Source organism: Psittacula echo (genome assembly GCF_963264785.1).
Source record: "Psittacula echo genome assembly, contig: SUPER_2_unloc_1, whole genome shotgun sequence".
Lineage (NCBI taxonomy): Eukaryota > Metazoa > Chordata > Aves > Psittaciformes > Psittacidae > Psittacula > Psittacula echo.
Window position 1 is genome coordinate 81976 of NW_027664283.1, and position 27998 is coordinate 109973.

The following is a 27998-nucleotide window of genomic DNA, read 5'->3' on the forward strand; positions in this document are numbered from 1 at the left end:
CTCTAGAACCTACCCTAGACTGTGTATGTAAAACTAAGTGATCACTGTACACAAAAATCAACTTCTGTGACATCTGTTACAAGATAATTCTACCCATCTACCACAGAGGGAGTAGTCTTCTATGACTAAGAGATCCACCTGTGACCTCATAGGCTGATCTTTTGACCTTTTTGAGGGTGGTGAGGGACTGGAATGGGTTGCCCAAGGAAGCGGTAAATGCTCCATCCCTGGCAGTGTTCAAGGCCAGGCTGGACAGAGCCTTGGGTGACATGGTCTGGTGTGAGGCATCCCTGCCCACAGCAAGGGGGTTGGAACTAGATGATCTTAAGGTCCTTTCCAATTCTGTGATTCTATGATCTTTCCAGAGAAATTTACAGAACACGTTTTAATACTGAGGATGAAATCTAAAACTACCTAATGCTGAACACCACAAAAAAACAATTCAATATATTACTGGCTTTTCACCATGATTTACCCCCACTGCTCCTACTAAATTCTCCATGTTTCAGAAGCTATCAAATGCAGCATGCCACAGATGAGACGTTCAATCTGATCTATTCACTTAATCACCCCATATGTATTACCTTTGCAGAAGTTAAAAATGTTGAAGAGAAAACCTCACCTCCAGCTCCTTTTCATCAAAATAGTGCAGCCACTGCAGAGGAACAACTTCATTGAAGCCATCAAGAAAAGCTTTGGTTTGTTCTCTAACTCCCCGAGAAAATCGCCACTCAGCCATTAGCCTGGGATGGAAAAGAACAAACATAAATTAAATATCAATTAGCACTCATCATGAAGAAGCTCAAACGTGTATGATTGCATGCGTGTTCCACTGAAACATTCTGTCCTTGAGCAAAAGGCACCATGTACACCAAGAATAATAAGAAATACTGTTGCTTATAACACCCGTTACTACAGCTGCCCCATACTTCCAGCATGAGACTACTTTCAGCTTCAACAAAGAATAGTAATTTTCTGTTCTGAGCTTCTGATTTATGCTAAAATTTGGAGGAAGAGGTAACATTTTTTAAGTTTTAACTTAAATGGTCAAGCCACTTCTGAATAAAAAAAAAAGACAACAAATATATATACATACTAGAAAAACTATTTCATTGAGAGACCAAAGATGTTAATTTAAGAGGAAGCTACGTGTAGCACTGGACATACATTGTATCACAGAAAGGAATCTGTGTACATATCCTTTTGAGACCACTCTGAATAGACGGATCAGAAATAGAGGTTCAGGAAAAGAAAGGCAGTGATAACATTAGGAGAGAGCAGCATAACAGAGCAAAGAAAAAAGTAGTTTAAATCACGCCACACTGTACACCACTCCGGTTTTCAGTTTCCACAGTGACAGCAAAGTTCTGAAAAATTTAGAAATCCTCTGTCAAATACATGGCTTCCCTCCATCTGGATTTGTTACCTAAATCACCGAAAACAGCTTCGCTCACTTTCAGTTTCACCTGTTCTCTTACTGTACATGTAATAACAAGACAGGTCATCTCTTCTTTCTACGGGTCTACTTTTTTGAGAGGGATGGAGCAGGAGGACAAACGGGGTAGGGCTGGGACAGTGGGGGAGAGGGAAGAGGGGAATGGGAGAGATCAAAAAGTTCCAAGAGATTATGTGCACGAAGATATCACTTCAATAACAGTCCCAAGAATTATACAGTACTAGGAAAAGAAAAAAAATCATATACTGTGTCAAGAAAGACTAGCACGACAGAAGAAATATGGAATATTTTTTTCAGCATCTACCCCTTCCTACCCAATATATTCTTCTTTGTTTTCCTCAGTTACCAAGATATTTGAACCTCCTGATTTCAGCTCATGTGAGGTTACTTTTCCTAAGAGCTCCATATCCACACAAAAGTACATTTCCAAGTTACACTCTTCAATGTTGTTATCCCTGAATGAAAAGAGAAAACAAAAAAGGGGTTCTATATAAATAGTTCTATATAAACAAAATGGGTTCTATATAAACAATGGGTTCTAAATAAACAAACAAAAAATCAATTAAACATCACACACAAAAAATAATCTACAAACCTTATCCAAATTAGGGAGTTGTAAAATTCAGTATCAGTAGATTCTAGGTCCTTAATAGTAAGTTTTTTGCTCAGCATTCGTTTGTAGAAAGGCAGAGAAAAAACAGTGATTCTATGATTCTAAGAGTGTATTTCAATCATCTCAAGAGGTAAAGTTACGACTGCCCCATGAAGTCCCCCATGAAGCTGCAGCCCCTTCAGGGCTTGTCCCCATGCCCTGCTATGCAGCAGTTCCAGAACTCTGGTGTCACAGAGCTGTGATGTCACAGGCCGTGTTCCATCGGCAACTGCCCGTTACCAGCAAGAAGCACAACACAGAACTTCTCCCTGCACCCTGCACCTATCCTGCTGTGCTCCTTCCGACTCTCCCTGGACCTTCTGTCCTCCTCCCAGCCTTTCTAACCTTCTGCTTGCCCTATTCTCCATGTGTGCCCTGCTCCTTAGTCCCTATCTTGTTGACAACATGCAGCCCCACAAGAAGAGCACCCTTGTCCTGCTGGCAGCGCAGCCCAGCCCTTGCGAGAGCGAGGAAGCAAAGACCTGCGTGCGCAGAGTAAGGAGTTGGTGGGTGTTGAGGAAGGCACAGGGACCAGGTTTGTGCGCAGGCCTTGCAGGCAGGGAGCACAGATGCTCACCTCTGACCTCTCTGCTCTGGTAGGTCTTCAAGGTCTTACCGCTCCGCAAGGCGTTGAAGCGCAGGAAGCAAAGGATCCTCCAGCTGCAGACGCCAGCTTGTCAGAGCTGGTGGGTGCTGCTGGCCAAGGAGCCCCCGGCCTCAGGCCAGATCCTGCTTGGGGATGTGCCTGGGGCCCCAGCGCCCCACGGCTCTGCCCAGGCAGCAAGGGGGCTGGGTGCCCCGTCTCACCTCCCACAGCTTTGCTCTGCTGCCCAGGGCAGCACCAATGCACTCTTCTGCTTGGCTTTTGCCTTAAGCTATTCCAATACATGCTGGAGCCGGAGGACCAGGCTGCCAGCAGGACCCAAGTGGAGCTGCGGGACGAGGAAGAGATGGAAGTTGACATCAAGTCAGAGAATGATGAGGAGATGGAGGTTGACATCAAGTTGGAGGATGAGGAGATGGAAGTGGACTAACTAGTGGTAAGACAGCACGTGCCCTCAGCCACTGCTGGCAGTGAGGGTGGCTCAGCTGCTGCCGCTGTGCTGCAGCTGACCATGCTGCAGGGCCACGGTGCCCAGTGCCTTCGTCCTCGGGGCCACCACAGCACTGCCCTGCGCTGCCTCTGGGCCACGTGAGCCAAGTCTCATCGCGTAAAGCCCGACTCCCAGCCCCAGCCAGAGCTGAGTCCCATGGCACAGTCACGTTCTCCCCAGTGTGTCTCAGGGTGTGGCAAACACAGTGACCATCAGTAGCCTCACTGAAATGACCTTGTGCTGCTTGCTTCCAGGGCCCATCAAGAACGAGGAGGAAGCTGTTTCAGGAAGAGTTGTTTATTTTAGAAGAGTCGTGGTTTGAAGAAGAGTTGAGTTTTGTACAAGATTCGGAGTTTCAATTAGAGTGGTTGTCTGCAGACTCTAGTTTAAGATAGGATAGGTGTAGCTTGTTGTATAAGAATTGTAGTTTGTTCTGTTGTGTTTTTCTTTCATTTTTTGTTGCTTTGCATATACATTTCTTGAACTTCTTGTGATCCAAGATCTCTTTGTGTTTGCTGTGAGCACAAGCAGTTTCCACTTGCTCCCAGCTCCTGGGGCTGGAGGGGGCTGGGGCTGCTGGCACTGGGGGCTGGGGCACCACAGGTGCCCCGCATGGGCTCCCTGCCTTGGCAGAGCGGCTCTTAAGGCTCTCTGCAGCTGCGGGCAGGGCTGGGCATGGGCGAGGGATCAAAGGTCTGGATGCTCACACCAACCCCTCGGTGGCTGCAGGGCACCTGGCCCGGTGCTGCCATCAGGCACAGCCTGTGCCAGCACTGACCAAGGCTTCTCGGGCTGCTTCTCAAGCTGAGGAAAACACAAAGAATGTCATGGCATCACGGCATCACAGTGTGCCAGACCCAGGTTGCTACGGGAAGCAGCCTGCACCCGGCCTGTGGTTGGATCCTGCTGCCCAAAACAAGTTTGACCTCCCTCCACCTCTCTTTGCTGAGCCCCTTCCTCCCTAGCCTGCAGGGTGGAAGAGGCTTTTGGGCCAGAGGTGGCTGGGGACACTGCAGCTGGCTCTAGGGTAACACAATGGTGCTGTTGTGCTGGGACCTGGCAAGCGGGGAAAGAGGACGCACTTCCAGGAGGGAACTGGAGGTGGAGTGCAGGGGGAGCTGCTACGTGCATGAGCTGTGCGTGCAAATGCAGATGGGCACATGTGAGTTCAAGGTCCGGACCTGCTGTAGAGCCCTCCTGAAGCAGGCAGCCTTTGCCACATGCTGCTGGCAGCACATGTTGTCCTGCCCTCACAGCCTTCGCTGTGTGTGGGGTGCAGGTTCTGGCACAGGCTCAATGTGATGGGCCCAGCTAGAGGATGTGGCCACGCAGCCGTGTCCTGCTGCTGCCTGCACCCCGAGGCTGAGCAGGGCTGAATTCCGCCCTCACAGATGCCTCCCAGCTGCAGCACATCAGCACTGCTCAGCTCACTCTCAGGCTGATCATGGAACAGTGAAAGAGCAATGGAGATGGTCCTGGCCCCGTAAGTTGGGCAGCACAGCGTTCCAAATGTTCACTGTCTATTTAAGCACACGAGTGGCTAAAGAATCGGCTGGATTTGGTGGATAACGAACTGGCTGGATTCAGTGGATAATGAACCGGCTGGATGGCCGCACGCAAAGAGTTGTGGTCAATGGCTCGATGTCCGGCTGGAGACCAGTAACGAGTGGTGTCCCTCAGGGATCGCTGTTGAGACCGGTCTTGTTCAGCATCTTTGTCGGTGACATGGACAGTGGGATTGAGTGGACCCTCAGCAAGTTTGCCGATGACACCAAGCTGTGTGGTTTGGTTGACACACCGGAGGGAAGGGATGGCATCCAGAGGGACCTTGACACACTTGTGAGGTGGGCTGATGCCAACCTTATGAAGTTTAACCATGCCAAGTGCAAGGTCCTACACCTGGGTCGGAGCAATCCCAGGCACGGCTACAGGTTGGGCAGAGAAGAGATTCAGAGCAGCCCTGCGGAAAAAGGCTTGGGGGTGTTGGTCGATGAGAAAATGAACATCAGCCGGCTTCAGTGTGCGCTCGCAGCCCAGAAAGCCAACTGTATCCTGGGCTGCATCAAGAGGAGCGTGGCCAGCAGGTCGAAGGAGGTGATCCTGCCCCTCTACTCTGCTCTCGTGAGACCTCACTTGGAGTATTGTGTGCAGTTCTGGTGTCCTCAACATAACAAGGAAACGGAACTGTTGGAACAAGTCCAGAGGAGGGCCACAAGGATGATCAGGGGACTGGAGCACCTCCCGTATGAAGACAGGCTGAGAAAGTTGGGGCTGTTCAGCCTGGAGAAGAGAAGGCTGTGTGGAGACCTCATATATATAAATATGCATGTATATAAATATATAAATATATATAAACAATGGGTTCTAAATAAATAAAAAATCAATTAAACATCACACACAAAAAACAATCTACAAACCTTATCCAAATTAGGGAGTTGTAAAATTCAGTATCAATAGATTCTAGGTCCTTAATAGTAAGTTTTTTGCTCAGCATTCGTTTGTAGAAAGGCAGAGAAAAACCAGTGTCAATAAATTTCCCATGAAACAATGCCTGTTGAATAGAAAGAAGTCTGTTTAGCTCTTACTGAACTGCTGAATTATTGAAGCTTTTCTGGACTTGAATTCTTTTTTTCCTTTCTCCTTCATATAATAAGAAGCACCAAGTAGCAGTAGCAGCTTGGTTTTAAAAAGAACAAAACATTGCATTAAGAGGGAAGGAAAAAAGAATGATTAATTTACAGTGTTATCCAAGCATATGTTATCATTAAAATTTAGAAATTATCTGATTAAAAATAAACTTGTCATAAAAGAATGAAGTCTACGAAAAGAGGAAATTACCAAGTTTCCTCTTTATTATGTGGATAGGTATATATGCCAAGTGTTATTTGATCCTACTTGATCATATTTGATCCTACTTGAGTAGTAAGTACATATATCCTGCAAAATCATCCTTTTCACAGTGTTACTGCAGCTTGTATAAAACACTTTAAAAATGTAATCACAGACTGCTTCAGAAAGAGCTTTGGGAATCACATTTTTTACAGGTAACAGAACTGAAAATGAAATTCTACCTTCTACTGCAAAAATTAAACTGAAAAAACCCCAAACCAAACAAAAACATGTGCTCACACTTGTCTCGCCATACATGAACAAAAGGTGTAAGCTAATTTCTAGTACTGAAGCATAGCACACACACACACACACACACTGTGAACCTCTATCCTGACTCAGTGCATTTGAGTGGTAACAGAACACGGCTTTTGAAAATATGAAATTTTTTTTATGAATATGAAAATATTTTTTTCTTCATCCTTATCAAGTACACTTTCTTCATGCAAATACTTCTTTAAAAAATCACCCTAAACATTGGTCTGGTATGGCATTCATTGCTTGTCTTTCCTTATAGCTGAAGTTTTATCAGCAGAAGAGCCAATGTAATGGCCCATTTCCTCTAGAAAAAGGCAAGGCTCCCATCTTTTCTCCCCACCTTCTAATTTCCCCTTAGGGGTCACTCTAGCATGCACTATCTTCTGCTTTAGGAAAGCTTAAACAGAGGCATTTATTTATTTATTTTTAAACTGGTCTGTACTTCTCATGGGAGAGCAAGCTAATCAAAATGAAAAAATTACATGCCAAATGCAGCATCCACCCATAGGATTTCCTCCTTTTTGCAAAAGTCAGCTCTTAAATTATCTCATTTAATGTCTATGTCATCTTACAGCAAAATATAAAAGTTACCTCAGCCAACCTCATTTAACAGCTTTTTACTACAGTAATGTGCATTTTTATATTTAAAACCATTTTGGTCAAAAACATCTGTAATTATTTCAGCACTTAAAGCCAAAATAAGTCATAACTACTTTAGAACTGTGAGAGCAACAGAAATTACAACTGTACTTAAAAAGCCTACCTAAACTCCCTGAAATGATTTCCACTTACATTATTACCTGAGCTATTTTAAGCCACTAAAGGGTATCCCCAGGAAGTACTGTAGGGAATACCATCCATTACAAACCATCAATATACTGAAACCTTTCAACTGACCACATCAGGCACCATTACACAGGCCTCTCCCTCATTCTCCTCCCCTTAGAGAATTTAAAGTAAAAATACAAAAGTACTTCAGGAAAGAAACTTTTGTCTTTTAATTACATTAAATACTTTAATTAAAGTATATTTATTAACTTACAGGTCTTCTATGATCCCTATTTGTATGAATTACATTTCCTGAAATTAACATTTCAACTACAAATTTTATCTTATGTACAAGATAAAAAAAAAAATCACTGGCTAAAAGAAAGAGAATTTGGCTCTAGCACCTAATTGGCTTTATCACGTCTTCCTGCTTAATGGCATTATAGCTTGCTGAGGGTTCCAAAAGAGAGAAAAAATGTTGGCAGCCCATTGCACCTGTTAACCCAATGAAATAAACTTTCATGACAGCACAGAAATACAGGAATGACAGGGAGCTTGCCCATAAAATCCTCGAAATCAGAGATGTTCTCATCAAAACTAAATAAATTTGTTTCTCAAGAAGAATCTGCAAGAAAAGTAAAACCAAGAAAACCCTCAAAACTAATTTATTGTAAGTCTGAAAGTATTTTTCCCCCTTTTGTTATACTTTACTGGTATTTATTGTGATTTCATACACAAAGCCTGAAGAACAGAAAACAACAGTCTCTTCTATCTGAAAATACACTTTAGTTTACTTTTTGTTTTCCCTATTCACCATTTTCGGGGATGTTTGGAGGGCTACCTGTAGACATCATGATGATTATGTGGAAAGATGACTGTATCACTTCATGGAAGGAAAGAAGTATGACAAGAGTAGGAGTCCACTATAGGAAACACTCAGCGGTACGAGAAGAAGAAATGATACATACAGCATGTCTCATTTGAATTTAATTTTAATTTAAGAGACACCTGATGGCAGAGAATCAGCTCCCTGCCAGCTTCTGCTCTCCTTAGTATCTGACCTTTGTATCCAAGTACGTATGTTTAAATTAAGGCTCAGTGTATGCCACAAAAAACTTCTAACTAATTTTTTCAAATATAATAAGGTATATCAAGTCTAACAAAGGAGCCTTTTTTGGAAAATACCAGTCACATTTTTCAGAGCATCAGAATTCAGACACTCAACCAAACAGCAGTTTGCATGAAGTACACACATCCAATTGCTAAAAATAAAATCTACTGAATGCCATACTAACTGTCAACACTATCCCAGGAAACTTGATTGTGTAAGAGACTTAACTCTCCAGGAGTATTTTGGCTCAATAACCTTGTGTGCCTTTCATTTCTAATAGATTAATATAACCTTTAATAACTGTAAAAACAAGTATTGTTCAGGAATAAATGTATAGCTACAGCAAATAATAAAACCTTAAAAATCTAACCTACCATGGCAATAAAGCGCCCAATGAAACAGAAATATGAAAGATGGTCAGGATTGATTGTTGATGCTGGATTTATCTGCAGGCAATAGTTGCTCTTGCCAGCATATTCAAATAGGCAGTACATAGGGTTCAGTACTTCATGGGAAAGCAAGAAAAACCATTCTCTAAGGAAAAAAAAACATGTATACACATAAAAACCATCAAATACAGATGCTTATCACCATTCCCCTTAGGTAACTAGAAAAATGGTCAAAATATATGCAAACTTAGAAAAACAACATAACCAATGCTGCATTAGAATCACAGAATAATATATGGCATTATATACTTCTTAAATATAAAAAAATCATTATTCAAATCAATAATGTTAGAAAGTCATGGTTGTCATAGTTTAGAAATTATTGTTAAGCTTGTCACCTTGAACACACCCTCACAGCACAAGTTTTAGCTGTATATTAGTAACATTTTTGCCGACAGAGTCCTTGCCTCAAATACACAGTATTTACCCTCCTCATGTCTGCTTTACTGCATATGTCTCCAATCTCTATTCAAAAAAAACCTACAACTATTCCACAGGCAGTGCTTAAAACAAAACAAAACCAAAAAACCCAAACCACAGCACACCTTATTTGCTTTCCCAATATGACAGTGGAACACACACAGAGTTACTGTGGTTTAACAAATTACCATGTATCAGTTAAGTCAACACAACATGACAATAGGAAAACATATTTTTGTTGAGGTTTAACTAGGACATGTTATCCACCACTTTCATAGTTTCCAACTCAGCTGACCTGAAATAATAACAGAATCTGGTATTTCATCATTAGCACAGCTGATTTTTAGAGTAGTTGTTGCTTCATAGCATTTACATATAATCACAGACCTCAGAAGCAATCATATATACTTTATGTATATGTGATTTACTGTATTAGGCCCTTTGTAAAGGCTTGGAACTGAACAATCAGGGTTAGGGAAAAGCCACAAAAAAATCCCTAAAAGTCTATCCTACAGGGACTGAATTTCATCCTGACTGCCTCTCAGCTGTCACATTTAAGAGGCATCCTTTCTATCTCTATATTTACCTGACATCAAGTCATGGATGATGATTGCAACAACATGCTTCCAATCCAAAGGTCAAGTAGAAAGAGTAAACAGAGAAAAGCAGCCAGGATATGATAACTCTAATAGGGTTCTGTGTTATCTTTTAATAAGCACAAGAATGCTGTACAACATTCTATGCAGGTTTTATACTGAGACAATACTAACCCTGCATAGATACATCATATTTAACAGGTATTTAAATTAGATCAAAGTCAGATAAAGGATGAATCAAAGAAATTGATCATTAACAAGAAGCCTCCAGAAGCAAATTTTCACATCAACAGGCAGAACTAGCCACAGGACTTAGTGTCAGACTGGTTCTGCTAAACACAAGGTAAAAATCTGGAGGGAACACCAAGTTTAGCCTGGTGAGAAACAGGCGATAAACCAGGTGCAGCAGCTTTCTATATTTGAATTAATACAGTATTACATTAGCAAGTCAGTACATGAACATTTACACAGTGTCACTTAAGAATTCTCAGCTCAGATTACAATTGCTGGTTCTCAGATTCACATACAAAATCTTGGGCAAGACTTATTCCTAAAACTATGAAATTATACTACCTGTACATTTGTTACTTATTCTGCTACTTTCTGTGACTAACAGATGTTAGTTATATTATTCTAACATCACTTCTTTGGAATACTTTGTTTCTCTGGAACAGACAACTTGAACTCTCCTGGTCCCTATCCTGTGCCTAGGGCCATCATGTTAGTGACACCAATCAAACAAAACCCATGCAAAACAAAAATTTGATTCCTCCCTGCTGTCACCCCCCAAAAGCCTATCAGATACTGTAATTCAGAAGTATAACCACCTGTAAATGCAAAGAAGCTCAACCTTCAGAGGCAAGCTTCCTTACTTGCAAATACTACACATTTTCACTGAACTTCATTTAGTAAGCTACATAAACCAGTCCAAAATTGAACATCTTTACACTAAAAAAAAAAAAAAAACAAACAAAAAACTCAAAAAAATTTTATCACCTGTGACTACTTCTAATTCCCTGGATCAGCAGTAGTACTGACATTTTCATCCTAATAGTAACACTTCAGTCAAGTAGCTGGTAATAGTACTCAGCGGTTGTCTTCTATATGGGCAAGAGATGAAACACACTTTAGCTATCATTTTACTGTTACCAGATTTTCCCTTCAAGTTCCACTTCAGATTCTAGAAAATCCTGTAGTCTAGCTGTTTTGCACTCCTGCACAGCCTACATAGTCTGTTCATCTGCTGTTACTTCATGGCTGCACTATTCTTCTCTTGTTCATGTCCTTTCTGTTCTGATCAGTCCCAATCTGGTGCTGCCTCTTTTTTTCAAAATAAGCAAAACACTTTTTATTTTTCCACAGTCCCTACATCCAGGAAAGTGGAACTTTCTGATAGAAAGTTTCTGATATAACTCAGTCTACAGCAATTAACCAGCATAAAAACCTTCAATTTAAACATCAATCTTTGTCAAAGAACTGAACAACTGAGACCACAGTTTTACTAATGTAATGTTATAACCCATAACAACAGCCAGTGCTGTCAGCTTCACCTCCTTAACACCTTAAGGTAAGCTAAAAAAGGTAACCAGAGTCAGACTGCAAAAGCACGCAGCTTCTTTGCCAACAGAATTACATTAGAAATTAAGGTTAGAGTGCTACTAAAACATACACCTATATTTTAAATAAATTTTCTTTTACCTTGCCAAGCCACCATAATCTAATCCTTCTTCTCCTCTGAATATAACATACAATCTTCTCCTCAAATCATAGGGTTTTAGTGCCATAATCTATAAAAAGAAACTAAAATTGTAACAATTTATAAATCATGCATTGTCAATACAATCACTCCTTCTTATTTAGGTTATCTTTAATTGATACAGAAATACAATATATGTCAAATGTTTACACAGATTTGACAAGCAATTAGACCATCTCATGGAACATGCAATTAATGAACAAATATACCAACTTGGACTAAAAATCCTTGAGCAGCAGTCTGCTAGCAAGTGGGAGAGCATATCTGGAAAGCATCGCTATATGACTGCCCTGTTCTTATACTCTGCCTAAGGCAATTCAGGGAATCTGGCAATGTTAAACATATCTGATATATTACAGATTTTGGTTTTAGGAAAATCATTTAAAAAGTAATTTAAACCAAAATAAGTGTAATATACTTTCATTAATAATATAATTGTTACTTATAGAGAATTCCTCCCAAGAAGTTCTGATGTGGTGACAGCAGCAAGAATTCTCCTTGTTACAGAGAAAGAAGGAAAGAACATATATTGGCTACAGACTGTAACAGCTCAAGAACCATAAGCTTCAATTACACAGATTTAACCTCTGAAGGACAAAGCAAGACACCAGTTTTAACTGGAGAAAACACTATTTTGTAATGTATATAATCACAAGAATTGGAAAAGCAAATCTGATGTGGTTAAGAGGGTACGCAATGTGGTTAAACTATGAAACTCTTTTACCACAGAATGCTGCAGATGCAAAAAGTTCACAAATGGAGCACAGACCAGCTCAAAGAAGCCCCTTGAGGATTATTAAAATACCCAGAAACCACATCAAGCTAAAGAAGCACTTCAAATGTAAACAGTTGGGAGCTGAAGGATCATTTGGTAAAACTGTTATATACAATACTTCTGTTCCCAGTTTTCCATAAGAATCCCCCTTTGGCTATCACCAGAGGAAGATTTACTGTGCCTGAAGGACCATTAGTCTGAGCTGGCGATGGCCATCTTTGCTCTTATGCTTTGTCTTGATAAACAAATGTAACAATCTTTGCAGGCTTACTTGCTGGAAGGAATCCTCAAACAAAGTCTGTCTGGATACATTGATTTTCACATGACTTGGCAGTGCATTGGACTGTAATCATAAAGCAGTAACATTAAAAGGCAGCACATGTAAATATAAATTCAAATAGTTTCAAAAAGTAAAGAATTACTTAACCAGTACCTGACATAAGTAACGGAAATGAGCAAGTTTCCACCTAAAGCTACGCTCATAAGCGATCTGTGGCCCTTTATTTCTGTAAGGAAATAGATTTGAGATACATTAACCACACAGACATCAAGCAGTACTTTCAATGCTAAACAGCAGCATGTAGATTTCAAAAATACACAAAAACTGTTAGAGTAAGATATGATAGCAGTCTTCCAGTATCTGAAGGGGGTCTACAAGGATGCTGGGGAGGGACTATTCATCAGGGACTGTAGTGACAGGACAAGGGGTAATGGGTTCAAACTTAAACAGGGGAAGTTTAGATTGGATATAAGGAAGAAATTCTTTACTGAGAGGGTGGTGAGGCACTGGAATGGGTTGCCCAGGGAGGTTGTGAATGCTCCATCCTTGGTGGTGTTCAAAGCCAGGTTGGATGAGGCCTTGGGTGGCATGGTTTAGTGTGGGGTGTCCCTGCCCATGGCAGGGGGGTTGGAACTAGATGATCTTAAGGTCCTTTCCAACCCTAACTATTCTATGATTCTCTGATCAGAAACAAAAATGGAGTCCATGGTTTGGCCAGACAGTCTGTCCTTCTGCTGCCCTCCTAGTCAGTTTACCAAATTAGAGAGAAAGGTAGAGATCTAGAGGATTTCAAACCTCTGCCTGTTTTGTAAAAATCACAAGCCAGCTAAAGGGGAGATATTTAATTTATTGTCCTCACTCAAAGACTGCTAAATTAGGCTTCATAAATTCAGCTGCTTGTGAAGTATGAACAAGTTTCTAATACAACACTCCACAGGCTTTTTGAATGAAAGGTCATCAACATGTCATCAGAAATAAACCCCACCCTACATAAAAGACATTAAGACGGTGTCCTAGGTTCGGCTTAAACCATGACAGACGGCTACAACAGACTGGGTCAATTCTTCTGACTAAACTATTTTTAAGAAGATTTGCATGTAAAGTTTTTGAAAAGTATTTAGAACTACTCTGTTTAGACATGAATGTTGCTAGAGGGTGCATAACTATAACCAATACTCATTATAATCATTTGCTGTTTCTTTAAAAAATTAACTATTAGCCACATTAGTTCAATATTCCAGTTTACCTCACTTTCCTTCTGATTTACAAAACTATCACAATTTTGGTATTTGAAAAGTGTATAAAAACTAGTGAGCCTTAGAAAAGCACAGCAAAGTGTGTGATAGATAAACTGACAATTAAATCTTAAAAATAGATTAAATTTACAGGACAACAATTTGTTCATAATTTAGTGCTCAATCCCAGCTAAAGGTATACATTGTTTTTTAGTACGACAAGATTTCATTATTAAACTACAGGAAGTTTAAACATTAAAAAATATATTTGATTTCTCACTTACACAGATGATTTCCCAGTACGAGGATCATTGAAGGTGGTGGTTCTTGTATTATGGTCAACAAAGTATCTGACACCTTCTCTTGTATATCTGATTTCCCAGCCCTCTGGAAGGGGGTCTTCATTTTGTAAACTGCAGAAGAAATTGCAGACAGTACTTTTTCCCCCATATCATGATATCTGAGAATTAAGCAAGACCTTTTTATTTCACAATCAATATACACACCTACCCTTGAGTTCGAGGGTCTTCCCACTGTGTTGTCTTTGTGTTATGATTTACAAAATACACCCTATCATTTGAATCCACTCTCCTTTCTAGGAAAAAAAAAAAAAAAAAAACCAAACACTATATAACAACTGCATTATAAATTTTTGTAACTGTCACTTCCTGAAATCAACAGCCAATTAACTTACCCCAACCTGGTGGTAAAGGCCCAAGTGGGTCATTTTCTGCTGACAACATCGAAGCCTATTTAAAAATAAGAGGACCCTCAGTTAGACCAATTATTATTTGTATTTTTTCCTTAATGTGTTTTATGATTACCACTAGTTCTGAAGACTATTCACACTGAAAAACATCATGCCATTTTTAGTCTGCTTTTGAGAGGAAACACAGATTATATGATAATAAGATATGATTTGTACATTTGTCTCTACTGCTTTCAAGCCAATGTACCCTGTATTTCCCTTCCTACAGCACACTTGAGACTCACTGGTCTTAAAAGATGTAGAGTTCACAGAAATTTTGCAGAAGAATGTATAAACAGATAAACACAATGTTCTTGCTGAAGAACATGCTTTACATAAGATATGTTTGCAAGCACAGTGATTACTGCCAACACAGGGTTTTTTGCTTCCTCAATACATGATGTCTTCCCTGGATGTTTGGCTATTTTCAGACCTGGTCATTTTTAGCAACTGCAGCTGCAATCATCAAAATACATGGATGGTTAAAATTATACCAACAGACAATAAGGGTAAAAGGAAAAAAAAATTTTAAAAACCCAGATGAAATTATTATGTAAAACCATGCTAAGCCCATAATATATTGTAACCTTGCATTAGTCCCCAGGTAGCTCCCAACAATAAAAAGCACGGGAAAAATAAAAACTAGAAGGCAGAAATCCCCCAAACTGCAGGATCCATGCTCTGATTTATAATTAAAAGCATCCACTCCCTAAAATTTTTTGCACACTAAAATTCCCTTCTTTTGCTGCTGTTGTTGTGCAGAACGGAATTTTGATACATGGGGATCAAACTGCATTATCAAAACAGTATCTTAAGGATCACCTTGCTACTAATACTGCTTTATATTGCATTTGCAATCCAAAAAATCTCAAATACACTTAAGAGTTTACAACAGCAAATTCAGGCTAAAAAAAAAAAAAAAAAAATCTTCAGTACTTCAGTATTTTTCCTGTGAAACAGAAACAGAGCAAGGGTCAGAAAAAAATGCAATATTTACACTCAAAATCAAGCCGCCTCTTTGTTCCAGCCACCAGCTAATTAGACGTGAACAGAGAATTACCATTATCTCAGCAGCAAATGCAGTAAGCCTTTTGTGCTTTTGGGAACTTCAGTCACAATGACTCTGTAACCAAAGATTTCTCTGTGGTGAGTATAAAAAGAATAGCGCACAAAAGAAAATGCTGTCTGCCAAAGAACTGAATGGCAGCACAATTCAGAGATTTCTGATCTTCTTAATGAGTCCAAGGATTTGTGTGCGCTGCTGGCTAATGTAAATTTAACAGAACACTCCTAAACACTAGGCAGTGCCACGGAATGAACCAGATTCTCTAGCAAAAGGAGTACATTAACTGGGGTAAAAATAAAATTAAATTAACTAAATTAGCTACATCCTATCCATTTTTCTCCCTTCACATGATTTAGCTTTGACCATTCAAGGTAACTGAAACATTCTCTTACTCATGAAAAGTATTAATACATTTTTTTCCCAAGCAATAAATTACAACCTCACTTTTAAGCTGCTATACAGGGAGAGTCCTGGAGTCCTGGTATGTCACCAAAGGAAGAAAAGCTAATTCTAGTTTGACCTTAACAATTCTAGAAGAAAAGTATACAGCAGTACTAAAGAAAGAAAAAAAAAGACCAAAACCACAACACTGCACACAAAACCCCCATAATTTCTTCAATATAATTTCAATTTTTTTACCCACAATATGTTAGTTCTAGGTACGCAACTGACACACTACTTAGAATTCCAAAGTGATGCTAACAGTACAGTCATCTTCTCTCTTCCTTAAAGTATATTCTGCCTCACAAACAAATCTTAATTCAATGATTCTAAAGTCTGAGGGGACATCTTAAGAAGTTAGTATATGGGTTTCAGTAAGACTTGTTATTATTAAATGAAGGAACACAGTTTAATTAAAAAAAAAAAAAATATTATTTCCTGAGAGAATAAGTCTAGCTCAAAAGAAAAAAAAAAAAAAAAAAAAGTCTTTGGGTCAGGAAAAGTGTGAGTTTCTTAGATGTTTAAGCAACTGATCAAAGTAGTACACGAGTACAAAAAGTTGCTTAGTGGGAATTCTTGGCTTGTTATGTTTCAGCTGTGATTCCTGGATTTGCATTAAAAGTTACCAATGTGTACAAGTATCTGAAGGGAGGGTGCAAAAAAGATGGAGCCAGGCTCTTCCCTGTGGTGCCCAGTGTCAGGACCTGAGGCAATAGGCATTCCCTCTGAATATCAGGAAGCGCTTTTTCACTGTGAGAGTGAATGAGCACTGGCATGGGTTGCCCAGGGAGATTGTGCAGTCTCCATCCTTGAAGATACTCAAAAGCTGTTTGGATACTAGGCAACTGGCTGCAGGTGACCTTGCTAGAGCAGGGTGGTTGGATCAGATGACTTCCAGAGGTCCCCTCCAATCTCAACCATTCTATCTTTCTCAAATTTCATGAGATAAAGTGACTTTGATGAACAGCTCCAGGACTTAAGTGGTGATGCATGTTTCTCCTGTTGCTAGTGATGACATATAAGGTCTAAACAGATGAGAGGCTGAGAACCGTTAAATGTAAGAATACTGCAGCATCCTTTACTTCAGACAGGTACCTGAATAAAAGTCCATCAAATTCAAAGCAAAGTTAGGTCTGGAATGCACAGAGTCCTAGTTCAATGAAACTGTTTCAGACCTGTACTTCAATGGTTTCTTCTTTAAAGCACTACAGCTTTGCTACATATCAAAGTCTCTGGGACTGGATCTTTTTTTTTTTTTTTTTAAGAGACCAAGCACAATTCCTAAAATGGACTGGTTTAGAGTGACAGCGACATGCAGGCACCATCATTCTTAACTCTAAAAAATGTAACTATCCTATTTAGCCAGTCACACCAAAAAAAAAAAAAATCTACCTCAAGAACTATCTTCTTTGAAGCTATTCATGGTATTTTCTTCCGGCAGAAGTAAGTGAGCAACTATTTGAGAGAAATGAAAAACCATGTAGAAAATTCCAGAGCTGAACCAGGTGCATAAGCTTGAAAATGAGCTCAAAGTGGAAAAATTGCCACCTGTACTAATGAATGACTCCTAATCACTAAAACAGTTTTGAAGGCCATTTAATGTTCAAAATGCCCATAACTCAGCTTTTACATTCCCTTTCAGTTAAGGGACTTCTTTAGTTTTACTTCTTACTGCTGTCACTAAAGGTTTTAAGTATCATGCAGTACACAAGGCTCAAAAATCAGGGAACCAACAACCTTCAAGGACAACTTTTACAAACATTTTCACAGAACCAGAATCTGAATTACTGATGCCAAACATCTCATAACGCACATGGCTGAACAGTTCCAAAATCACTTTAGAAAAAGTTAAAGAAGAAAAAGCATATCTATACCTCCCTACTCATTTCTAATTTAATATGAAAAATTGATGTGAGAAATTTTACCGAATAGAGGTATCGTTGGTTAAATTGCTGCATAGCTCCCTGCAGTTGATTCCGTTGAGACTGCCATTGCTCAAAGTTTCTGACTGATTCCATTGTTGGTCGCTGCCACGTTGTTGTTCTGGTGTTGTGGTCCACATAGTAAACTCTTCCACGATCATCGACTCTTCTTTCCCAGCTTTTAAGAAACCCAAATGTTAACAGCTAATTCCGTAACTGATTTTCTCTTTATGCTGAACTCCCAGACATTACTTGAATGAAGTATGAATTTAATTTCTAAAGTCTCCAACCTTGGAGTTGGAGGACAACAAACACATTGAGCAAACACAAAATTCAAGCAATAGCATGCTCAGCAATTTGTCATCTCATTTTTAATGTCATAAATTCCTGTAACCACAAGTAACATTGGCAGGCTTCACAGAAAACACTTTTCAAGAAATTTGAGGTTTGAAACCAGCGCAATGGTGCCACCCAAGTAAAGGTGGTGATATGTGCTTAAGTTTTAAAGGAAGAACAAAATAATTTAGTAGCTGTATTTGAACAAATGATCAGAACAAACAACATATACAGTACCAATTTTCCTATAATAATAGCTGCAATTAATACAATTCTAAATTATCTGAAAGCTAGAATTTCTTACTATATGATCCACAACACAGTTTTAATGAGCTGCTTACAAAAGCTGGTATTTTTCCTACACCAAAAAAAGCCAAAAACAAACAAACAAAAAAAGATAGTCTCTTTATCATATTTAAATAAAAAAAGTCTACATTACCCAGGAGGCAAGGGCTGTGGTCTTTCCCATGTTGTAGTTCGTGTGTTGTGATCAACATAATAGGTTCTACCATGAGGATCCTTTCTTTGCTCCCACCTTCAAGACAAAAAGACTTTCATGTAAGTCAAGGTGAAAATTACTTCCCACTAAACCAAAAAGGAACCTTGGAACTGAATGAAAACACTATGATCCAAAACTCATTCTAAAACACCAGAGAAAACTCACACTAGAATATATTCTGTTACTTCTTATTGAACTGGTATCACCATAAAGTGACTTGGTACACAAAATGCGCATAGACCAATATTCACAAGCATTTTCAAATTCTATTTAAGGTATCTGAAAACAAAGGCAATTAATTATCTGCTCAAGGCTTGAATACTAAGATAAGCTCATTCAAAAAGTACTTAGAGACGCATTCTTTGCATTTTGAACTCCACGCCTCTCAAGGAAAGAGGTACATTTCAAAGCACTGTGCCTCTATCCAACGAACAACAAGATCTTTCACAGTGAACCTGAAATGTGTACTATCATATGGTTTTCCTGTGTTTCTATTTCCTGTCCTGGTAATTTATCTATCTGATATCCCTGGGTATTATTTCTTCAGTTTTAGCTGCAAAGCAAACTTTTACTGAAGATGGAGAGAGGGCCAAACATTATAAAACAACTGAAGTTCCATGCTGCTGAGAACTGTAATAATGCAATAGAAGTATTTATAAATGGGAGAGGAAACCAGGATAAATGTTAGATGAAAAGCCGATGCCTTTGCTTGCATCAGATACATGTTTTTCTTATACACCTAAAGAGGTAGGCAGAACACCTTGCCTGCCACTAATAGGACTCAACATGCATTTTCTTACCATTACAGGGTATCCTATAAAAATCCTACAAAATGTTTTCTGCAGTTCAAGAGGCTAAATGCTAAGATTACAAGAAGATAAGGGAGGAGCAGCAGTATGTTACAGAGTTACTAGAGCTGAACATAATGGACTGAACAAGATGGGATGAAGGGGCAGGGAGGAAGCACACACACAAAACACAACCCAGAGAAACCTAATCAGGGTGGAATGAAGAAGCAATGCATGCGGCCATAGTGCACACTGGCACTCATGACCCTGTCCTCAGTGGGAAACCATATAATTAATTAAAAAAGACTGTGTGGATGACCACAGGAATTCCCACCCATAAAGAGCCTCCACTGTCAAAGCATCTGAAAATTAAAAACTTTGTAGCTCTTCCCCAACAATATCTACACAATATTTCTATCTTTTTATGTGCTTGTTTTCATGTTTACCCAACTGCAGAAACTCAAGTGAAGTGTTACTAATAACTTACTGAACCTCCTAAAGAGGGAGCAGGTACAAGACAGGCTCTTGAAAGATTAGCTACAATGACACATGGTATATACACTTTGGGTTAAGAAACAATTTATGTGTTCAGAAAATGCTGTAATAGTTAATATCTAGAATATTACAGAAATGTCAGTATTTCCAATTAGTTACTGAAGACATCTTTTCACTCAAACATGAAAGCATCTATTAGATTCTGTATTTGAGCAAGTAGTATATTTTCATCTAATGTCTGAGCACATCTTTAATTTTTCATTTAAGGTTTAGGACCACAGTAGGAGTTCCTAACAGTCTAGCAGAATTAAAAGTTTCTTGCTATTCTGAGCACATACATACACTTCAAATCTGTAATTTTACTTCTAACATTACTATTACACAGTAAGCACCTACAAGTATTTTATCAAATTTCAGTTCTCTGTATTTTTGTCCCTACTACAGTCTCATAGTTTAAGAGCCAAACAAGTAACAAATTATGACCCAAGTAAGTCTGAATACATCAAATGAGAAGTCTTCATGTCTATAATTCCCAAGAGTTTGTCTATTTGGACCACAATACCATCTCAGCAAATTTGTTATCAGTCATTACTGGGACAAGAGCTACTAGCCAGTTACAGCAGCAGTACAAGCCTCATTTTAGATCAAATAACCCCATCTCAGCAAACAGATCTGCATTTGGCAATCCAATTACAGAATCAAATTTCTGTTTCTTCATGTGCACATTCAGACAAAACACAATTACAGCATTAAATTCAAGCCCACATACCCTGGTGGCAAAGGTTCTGTACTCGCATTACCAGACTGCTGTCTTGCAGGTTCTACAGATGCACTTGAGGTGGAGGAGGATTCCCTTGGTTTTGCTGCATCTGCTGATACACTGTTTCTAGCATTAGGTTGAGCACAGTCTGTTGCACCTGCAGGTTCTAGTCCAGCAGATGCAACAGGTGATGCAGAAGCATGGCTTTCAGAACAGCTTGCTGCGTCTGCTGTTGACTGAGTTTCTGCTGTAGCGTTAGTGCAATCTGAAGATGTGGGAGCTTCAACTGAATCTACTGGAGCCTCAGAGACAGAAGGATTACCAGCTTCTGGTGCAGAGGAGGACGATTCGCCATTAACTGAGAAATGGGAAATAAGACCATTTGCGTATTATAATCTGCTGAGATGTGTTTTTCAAATTACTAACTTTTGTAGTAAACAGCACCGAAGGAATATGTTTAAGTCACACCTATATGCCATAAGCATTATTTTTGTTTAAGATGACAAAAAGTCACAATGCACCTGCCTCAGTTAAAGCTGTAATTAAAACTCAGAGCCTGCAAGCCCCACTCTATAGACTTCCCTGCTAAGGTAATTCCTTAGTTTCTGCATATCTTGGTCAACATTACATTTTACTCTTTAGATTAGCAAATGTATCCATCTGCTTAGGACCAGAAAACACTACTGCTTTATTTGCTTTGAAACTTATTTGCCATGAACTTATACCAACTTTAAAAAAGAATCTCAATCAGTATGACATGAAAGAAAAATTTGAAGAGACAAAAAAATACCATGAAATTTAGAAAACTAAGATGCAGTTCTTAGAGATTATTTTTATCTTTTCCTTTTTCAGAGTTGAGGTAAAGAACCCTACAATTCAGCAAAACACACCTGTGTGTGACTAGCGTAAAAAAAAAAAAAATTCCCCCCTCCAAAAGTGGGGTTAAAATGTAAAAACCAGTATTTGTCTAATTCAACTTACATAGTCCAATGACCAAAGAAAGTAATTTCAGAATCACAAAGTAAATCAATTTCTGTCTTTTAAAGAACAACACAAATGTCATCCAACTCAAGCAAGTATAATCTCATAAAAGGTTTAAAGCAGGCACGGATTTAGCATGAAAAGGGGGCTAAGTAGGCTTTAATACTTCCAAGCCCAATTGGCCAACCATACATCAATACCAATCATCTGCAGAGCTTAACAGAAAGTATGGCAGCACAAGATCTTGTCTTAGACAAGTGAAATCAGGTACAGCAGTCAGTAGGACCCCATTAAATGTCAAGGCCCTATTAATTAAAAGCAGAGCAAAATCATTCACAGTTTTCATTTTCTGCAAGACTAATCAACACCAGACACTGACAATTCTATTTAAACTCATTTGGACCTCTTACAGAGCTGGAACTACTTTTCTACAAGACTAAATGTAATATGCAACACCAACTTCAAGTAACCTAACAGCATACTATCCACTTACAATTCTAAGGACTGAGGCCAATACAGCTGCTCTATACTCATAACTTTATCAATACAGATTTGCAAAATTGAGCCCTAGACTAGTGGCTACAAACCACTGTTCCAGCATTTTAAAGAGTTCGTTTGCAAGACTGTTATAAAGTAAATAAATAGCTACATTCTACTTATGACTTGCAATGTGTATATAATGTCAGCAATTTCTTGCTTTCCTAAATTGTCAGAAAAGCAGGTCAAAGAATTACACGCAATGCACTTAAACTGGGGAGTCAGTTTCTTTAAACAAGTATCACTGAGCTTTTAAGTATTTTCTTGATAATGCAGCATAAAGCATGATTGTACAGACAGCAGCAGACTTGTAAAATCTGTAAATGCTTTGCTTTTTGAACACAACTATTTCAGAATAATCTGTCCCTACTTCCAGCTCACACAGAACAGGTTAACTACATCAAGACATGTCAAGACTTTGCATTATTTCAATCAAATGTAAACCGTATCATTAAAAAATCCCCCACATAACTACAATCTGATCACATTTCTTTAAGCTTCTGTTTTAAGTAGCAGCAATTTTACTTTCATAGGAAAAAAGCCAACTGAAATTTTAGCTTTCATTAAAAAAAAAAAAAAATAACCACAATTCATCCACATGAAAGAGTGAATGGGATTACGTAACAAAGTTAGAAGCAAATTAACTGACAAATCACCAGCTCTTTAGTAAGCTAATCGCCAAAACAGATCTATAAAACATTACATCAGCTGGTTACCTCACCAGCGAGATCTAAAACAGCAATTCTGGCAACATCACATGAAAATGCAATCCTGCTAAGCCCAGTAGTGTGTGGGATAGAGAGAAGTCTGTCATCAACAAATGCTGGAGACCTGTTTTATGCCTTCCCTTAAAAAAGTCCCCACTAACTGGTACAGCAGTTGAAGACTGCTCTATCAGTGCCTCAGTGCAAGCCCAGTGATGATTTCATCAATATTACTATTTGAACAAAACAATTATTTTTGCAATTACCCTATCCTCATACAGATTTCAAATGGATCTCTCTGCTACTGAAGAAAAAGGGAGCAATGTCTAAATAATATATATGCCCTCTGGCCTTCAACTGGAAAGAAAGGGGAATCAAATTAAAATTCTCCAAGTAGAGAAAAGCTTCAGATAGGGCCTAATTCAATTATTAGCTTGTAAAGTTCATAACTGTTTCTGCTATCTTTCCACCATACCCACATTTCCCACTCTATTACAGAAAGTTTGACAGTCTCTGTTTTACTGTTTATTAACAGCTTGCCTATTTCTACTGAAGGTTCTGAAGTATGGAACTTTATACATTCAAGAATGGGTCTAACTCCAGAAAAATTCAAAGAAGTGGGCACATAGGATTATAAATTCAAGCCCAGAAACATCCCTTCAGTATTTTTGAAATCTAACAAAAAATATAGACAAAGTTGTGTCAAGTTCAGATACATTTCAACTAGATAAAAGAGCTTAATGGAACATTTTTCATAATTCTCCCATTCTTACCAGTGCTGTTGACAGGCTGAGCTGCAAGTTGTTTTGGTTCTGGTGTATTTTGGGGCCTGGCTGCAGCATGAGTAGGAGATGGTGTGCTGTCTCCATTCACAACTTCTACACAGAATGTATTCTGTACTATAGAGTCAGAAGGTACTTGATTGTCTACCCCATTAGAAATGTCACAAGCAGATCTTGGTAAAAATAAGAGATCATTTTAGGTTACCCCAAACAACACGTTAATCAGGTATGCAACTAAACCAAATCATACACTAAATCACACTAAAGAAACAAATAAAGAAATGAAAGTAAATTCACAACAGTTTGTAACATAATTTTTACAGCCTAGATAAGTCAAGTGCAACACCAAAACAATTAAGGAACAAAAGGCAAATTTTAGTTTTGAGGATTTCAGATAACAAATAAGATTATCCTTTTCCACTTAATCTTTTTACTTGTAATGACATACTAGAATTGAGTTGAACAGACTGATGCACCTGTCACATCTTCCAAAACTGCCTTAGAGGCCTTTCAAAGAGCAGCTATGAGCAGGAAAACTCTATTTCTCATTAAGTAAGTGGAACAGTTGGGGGTTTTTGTCTTATCTCCAAAAATTATTCTAGTGATAACATAAGAAAGTAACAAAATTTCCCCTCAGTAAAGGAAAATAAGATGAGCTTCTCTATACATAGGCAGGATTGGACATTGTGAGGACAGATACACACAGACAGCTCTGTGTTTATAAGGCCACATGAAATTAAATATAGCGTCAGGGCTTGTGAATAGGAAGTCTCTTGTTCAATTACGCTGTTTTTACCTAAATCTATCACAAAACGCTTAAAGCCACCCACCAGAGACACGTATTGTGAAAATTACATTCAATGCCAACTCCCCATCTTCTCAAGGAGGCTAAAAATTAAAGAGAATTTAAACAGATGACAAAACAAATCTGAAAATCTGACAGAAGTCCCACTTTGCAGAGTAAGAAAGGAAGAAGCAGCATTTCCATGCTAACGAACTAGTTACCCAACTTCAAAGGAGTACTATAAATAGAGAATTAAAGTATTATTTCTTTCAGCTCTAGACTACAAAGCCGATTTGCTTCCTAAAGACATACAGAGAAGCTACCTTAAAACTTTTGTCTCTAAATTTTAAAACTTTAAATAAAAACTGCTGGATAGTTCTATGGAAAACTGCTGTAATCAAAATACCAGTATCAAGAGCAGGTACCCAGTAAAAGCTGCACCTCTAGCAACAACAGCTGAATGAAAACAAATGATTGTTAACTACTGTTTCAAATCAGTATGCTTAACAGTTCCAAACTTTCTAATGAAAACTAAGGAGAAACAACCTTTTACTTTATACTCACTTCCTCATATTGGGCACCCAGGGGGAACAAACTTCCACATATTCAAAAAAAGAATCAAGTTGAGTGTTCAAGGACAAATGTGTTCCCGTCATTCAAATGCATAGCAACTGTATGTTTCTCCAATCTATCATGTATGCCAAGAACTTAAATGGAGAGGGGTTCACTGCAAAGTAACTGAGCAGGCCAGTAACATTAAGTTGATCTGAACATTGACCTATTTATTTGATTCACTAGCAGTAAGGGAGCAAACAATTTACTCCTACTTCTGTTCAGGCAGTCCTGGAGCTGCAATAAAGATACAGAAGCCAAGAATTAAGCTCTAAATTGACCCCAAAGCTACTTCAGGTTGAAGCAGGCAGGTTGAAGTGGCATTTCTTGCCACTTCAGATTGAAACAGGCAAATCCTTTGCATCAGTGCTCTGCATACTCCTCCCTAAACTCAATACAAGTCTCTTCAATTCCTGATCATAACCTTGAAAAGGAACTGGGTGAGGGACAGTAATTTAGTTTTTATTTCTTCCGTTCAGTTGGTATGCTGCAACAAGGTAGTACACATTAATAGAAACGGTTCTTACACAACATAAGAAAAGAAAATGAAGTAAGTACACAAAACCACATTGAACCACTGCTCCCCTAATGTCTGCCGCAGCATTTAGTAGACTTCAAACCAGTTGAACTATGTTCAGAGGGCTACACATGCAAGAGGTAATGCTAAAGTAGTGGTGAGCAGACTCTAGCAGCAGAGGAAGAACAGAGTTGTAAATTTAACTCTCCTCAAGCTAAACTATGTAATTATCATATAAGTAATGTTTCTAAAACATCTGGTAACATTATTTATGTCTTGACAGTTAAAGTCTATTGCCTTTGGAAAAAATAAACAAACAAACCCTACAAAAAACAACACACAACCAACTCAAAGATTTCAACTTATAAATTTGCTAACACATTTCATATAGCGCAAAACACACACAAAAAAATATTCCAACCTGGATGTACTTCTTGCTGAAGCATCTCTGCTTTCATGCACAGCCTCGCCATTTTGCTGAACTTCTACTGAACAGTAAGAAAACAAATTCAACAGAAATATTCTATTATGTCTGTTTGAAATCTTAATCAAAATATTACCATCTGATTTAATTATTTTAACTTACTTGTTGCTGATGAACTGAGATTTGTAAGAGATTCTTGTTCAACAATCAAACCATCTAGCACAACTATCAGTTCACCTGTTTGCACCATGCCACTCTTGTTTTCTAGAGAGAGTTTCAACTGTTCTTTCACCTTCTCCACTAAAAATGTAGTTAGGATGGGTAGCGGGAGATAACGAAAGAAGGGATAAAGAAAAAATTAAATTTTAAACAACGTTAGAAGACTTTCAAGGCAAAAACATGATTCATATTTAGTTGCACAAAACAGAACATGAGGAATATTCAGATGATTCAAATCAACAAAAATCTCTAAGGAGATGTGTAAATTTACATCTACTGTGGGGGAAGGCGCAGTTTATTGTAAAAATTAATTGTCCATTTACATAGGATATTCTATAGGTATGCTGTAAGATCCACATGGCTTCATTACTTTGTTGTTAATGATTTTCCAGGTTTGCTGTTTCCACTAAGCCCCTTTTGAAATTATGCACTAACATAATATGAGACAGCTTAAAGTCAATCAACTTCTGAACTCCACATCCAAATATTACAAGTCACTGGGAACCTCATTCTATAACCAGAGCTTATGTTCATTTCCCATATCACCTTCCAAAACTAATTCTAAAGTGACCACTGAAAAGAACATCACTTTAAGGAAGAATTAAATGCAAAGACTGCAGAGTCCTTCCTCATTTCTTAAAATTATTTTTGGTAAATCCTCACTAGCATTTTCATAGATCCCAACTCCGAGAGATTAAACAGTAACAGAGAAGATACTTACGTAACCAAAAATTAAATTAGAAACTATTTTCACCAAGAAATATTGAGATAATTGAGATATACAAAAAATATACACATGGTGCAGTTAAAGAATTCTATATGACTGATAAGTAATGCACATATTTGTTAGAGAGACATACATAATCCAGAAGTAAGACATACTGTGGATGCTGCATAATTCTCTCTAAAGCAATCATTACTAGTACAGTGTTTAAAACTACATGTCAAATCCAGACACAGTCAGCTATGAATTTGCATTAATCAGATTAAAATGGTTAAGGCCTTTCAGCATTTGTTGTCTCAGATTAAAAGATAAATTTTTCAAGTTATACCACCATGTTTCCCTCTATATGATACCACTCTAAGCTAAAGTTAAAGCTTACAGTACACTTGATGCATTAAACTAGCATTTCCTTTTTTTTTTTTCCATTCTTAACATATATCGTAAATGAACAATAAACACGAAAACAGAGAAGGTTACCATGAACTATTGCTAGATACCCCCAAGCTGTTACTTTAAAGAGCAGGTTCGACAATGTTGGGCAGTGGTATAGTGACTTGTAGACGCCCACTGCGATATTACACTGGATTTCAAAGTATTTCACTGGAGCAAGCACAAAGCTCCCAAATCTACAGAATTATTAAGCAGTCTGCATTTTGGAAAATGCTACTATCTGAGAGAAGAAGAAACCTACCACTGAGTTGTAAAGTTAACATATTTATAAATTATCCTTTCTGCACAGGGTGATTGGTTTAGCTAATGCTATTTTAACAAGTTATCTCCCCAGACCAGATCAACAGTTGGCTTCAGTTGAGCTGAGCTGGCAAGAAAGCTGGGAGGAGTGTGGGAAGCAACTCAGTACTGGTAGTGTTCAGCAGGAGAAAATAACAGCACTAATTCTAAAGTCTCTGCGTTTAGAGGAC

At 38.5% G+C, this 27998-nt stretch overlaps 1 protein-coding gene across 7 annotated transcripts in view; it reads right to left on the bottom strand.

Moving 5' to 3' along the window:
* WWP1 (WW domain containing E3 ubiquitin protein ligase 1) overlaps nt 1-27998 on the bottom strand; it is a 72071-nt gene that overhangs the window by 6005 nt on the left and 38068 nt on the right. For 3 of the 7 annotated variants that reach the window (XM_080639718.1, XM_080639716.1, XM_080639719.1), the window contains 16 exons: nt 26298-26435; nt 26133-26199; nt 23790-23971; nt 20804-21152; nt 18692-18787; nt 17920-18094; nt 14434-14488; nt 14250-14334; nt 14024-14152; nt 12658-12730; nt 12496-12567; nt 11392-11480; nt 8603-8762; nt 5620-5753; nt 1771-1911; nt 623-743 (listed from right to left, as the gene is read on the bottom strand). In XM_080639718.1, the coding sequence (XP_080495844.1) occupies nt 623-743; nt 1771-1911; nt 5620-5753; nt 8603-8762; nt 11392-11480; nt 12496-12567; nt 12658-12730; nt 14024-14152; nt 14250-14334; nt 14434-14488; nt 17920-18094; nt 18692-18787; nt 20804-21152; nt 23790-23971; nt 26133-26199; nt 26298-26435 (2066 nt within the window). Of the gene's footprint in view, nt 1-622; nt 744-1770; nt 1912-5347; nt 5483-5619; nt 5754-8602; nt 8763-11391; nt 11481-12495; nt 12568-12657; nt 12731-14023; nt 14153-14249; nt 14335-14433; nt 14489-17919; nt 18095-18691; nt 18788-20803; nt 21153-23789; nt 23972-26132; nt 26200-26297; nt 26436-27998 lie in introns of those variants that run through there. The other 4 variants (XM_080639717.1, XM_080639722.1, XM_080639721.1 and 1 more) reach the window with 4 other exon arrangements.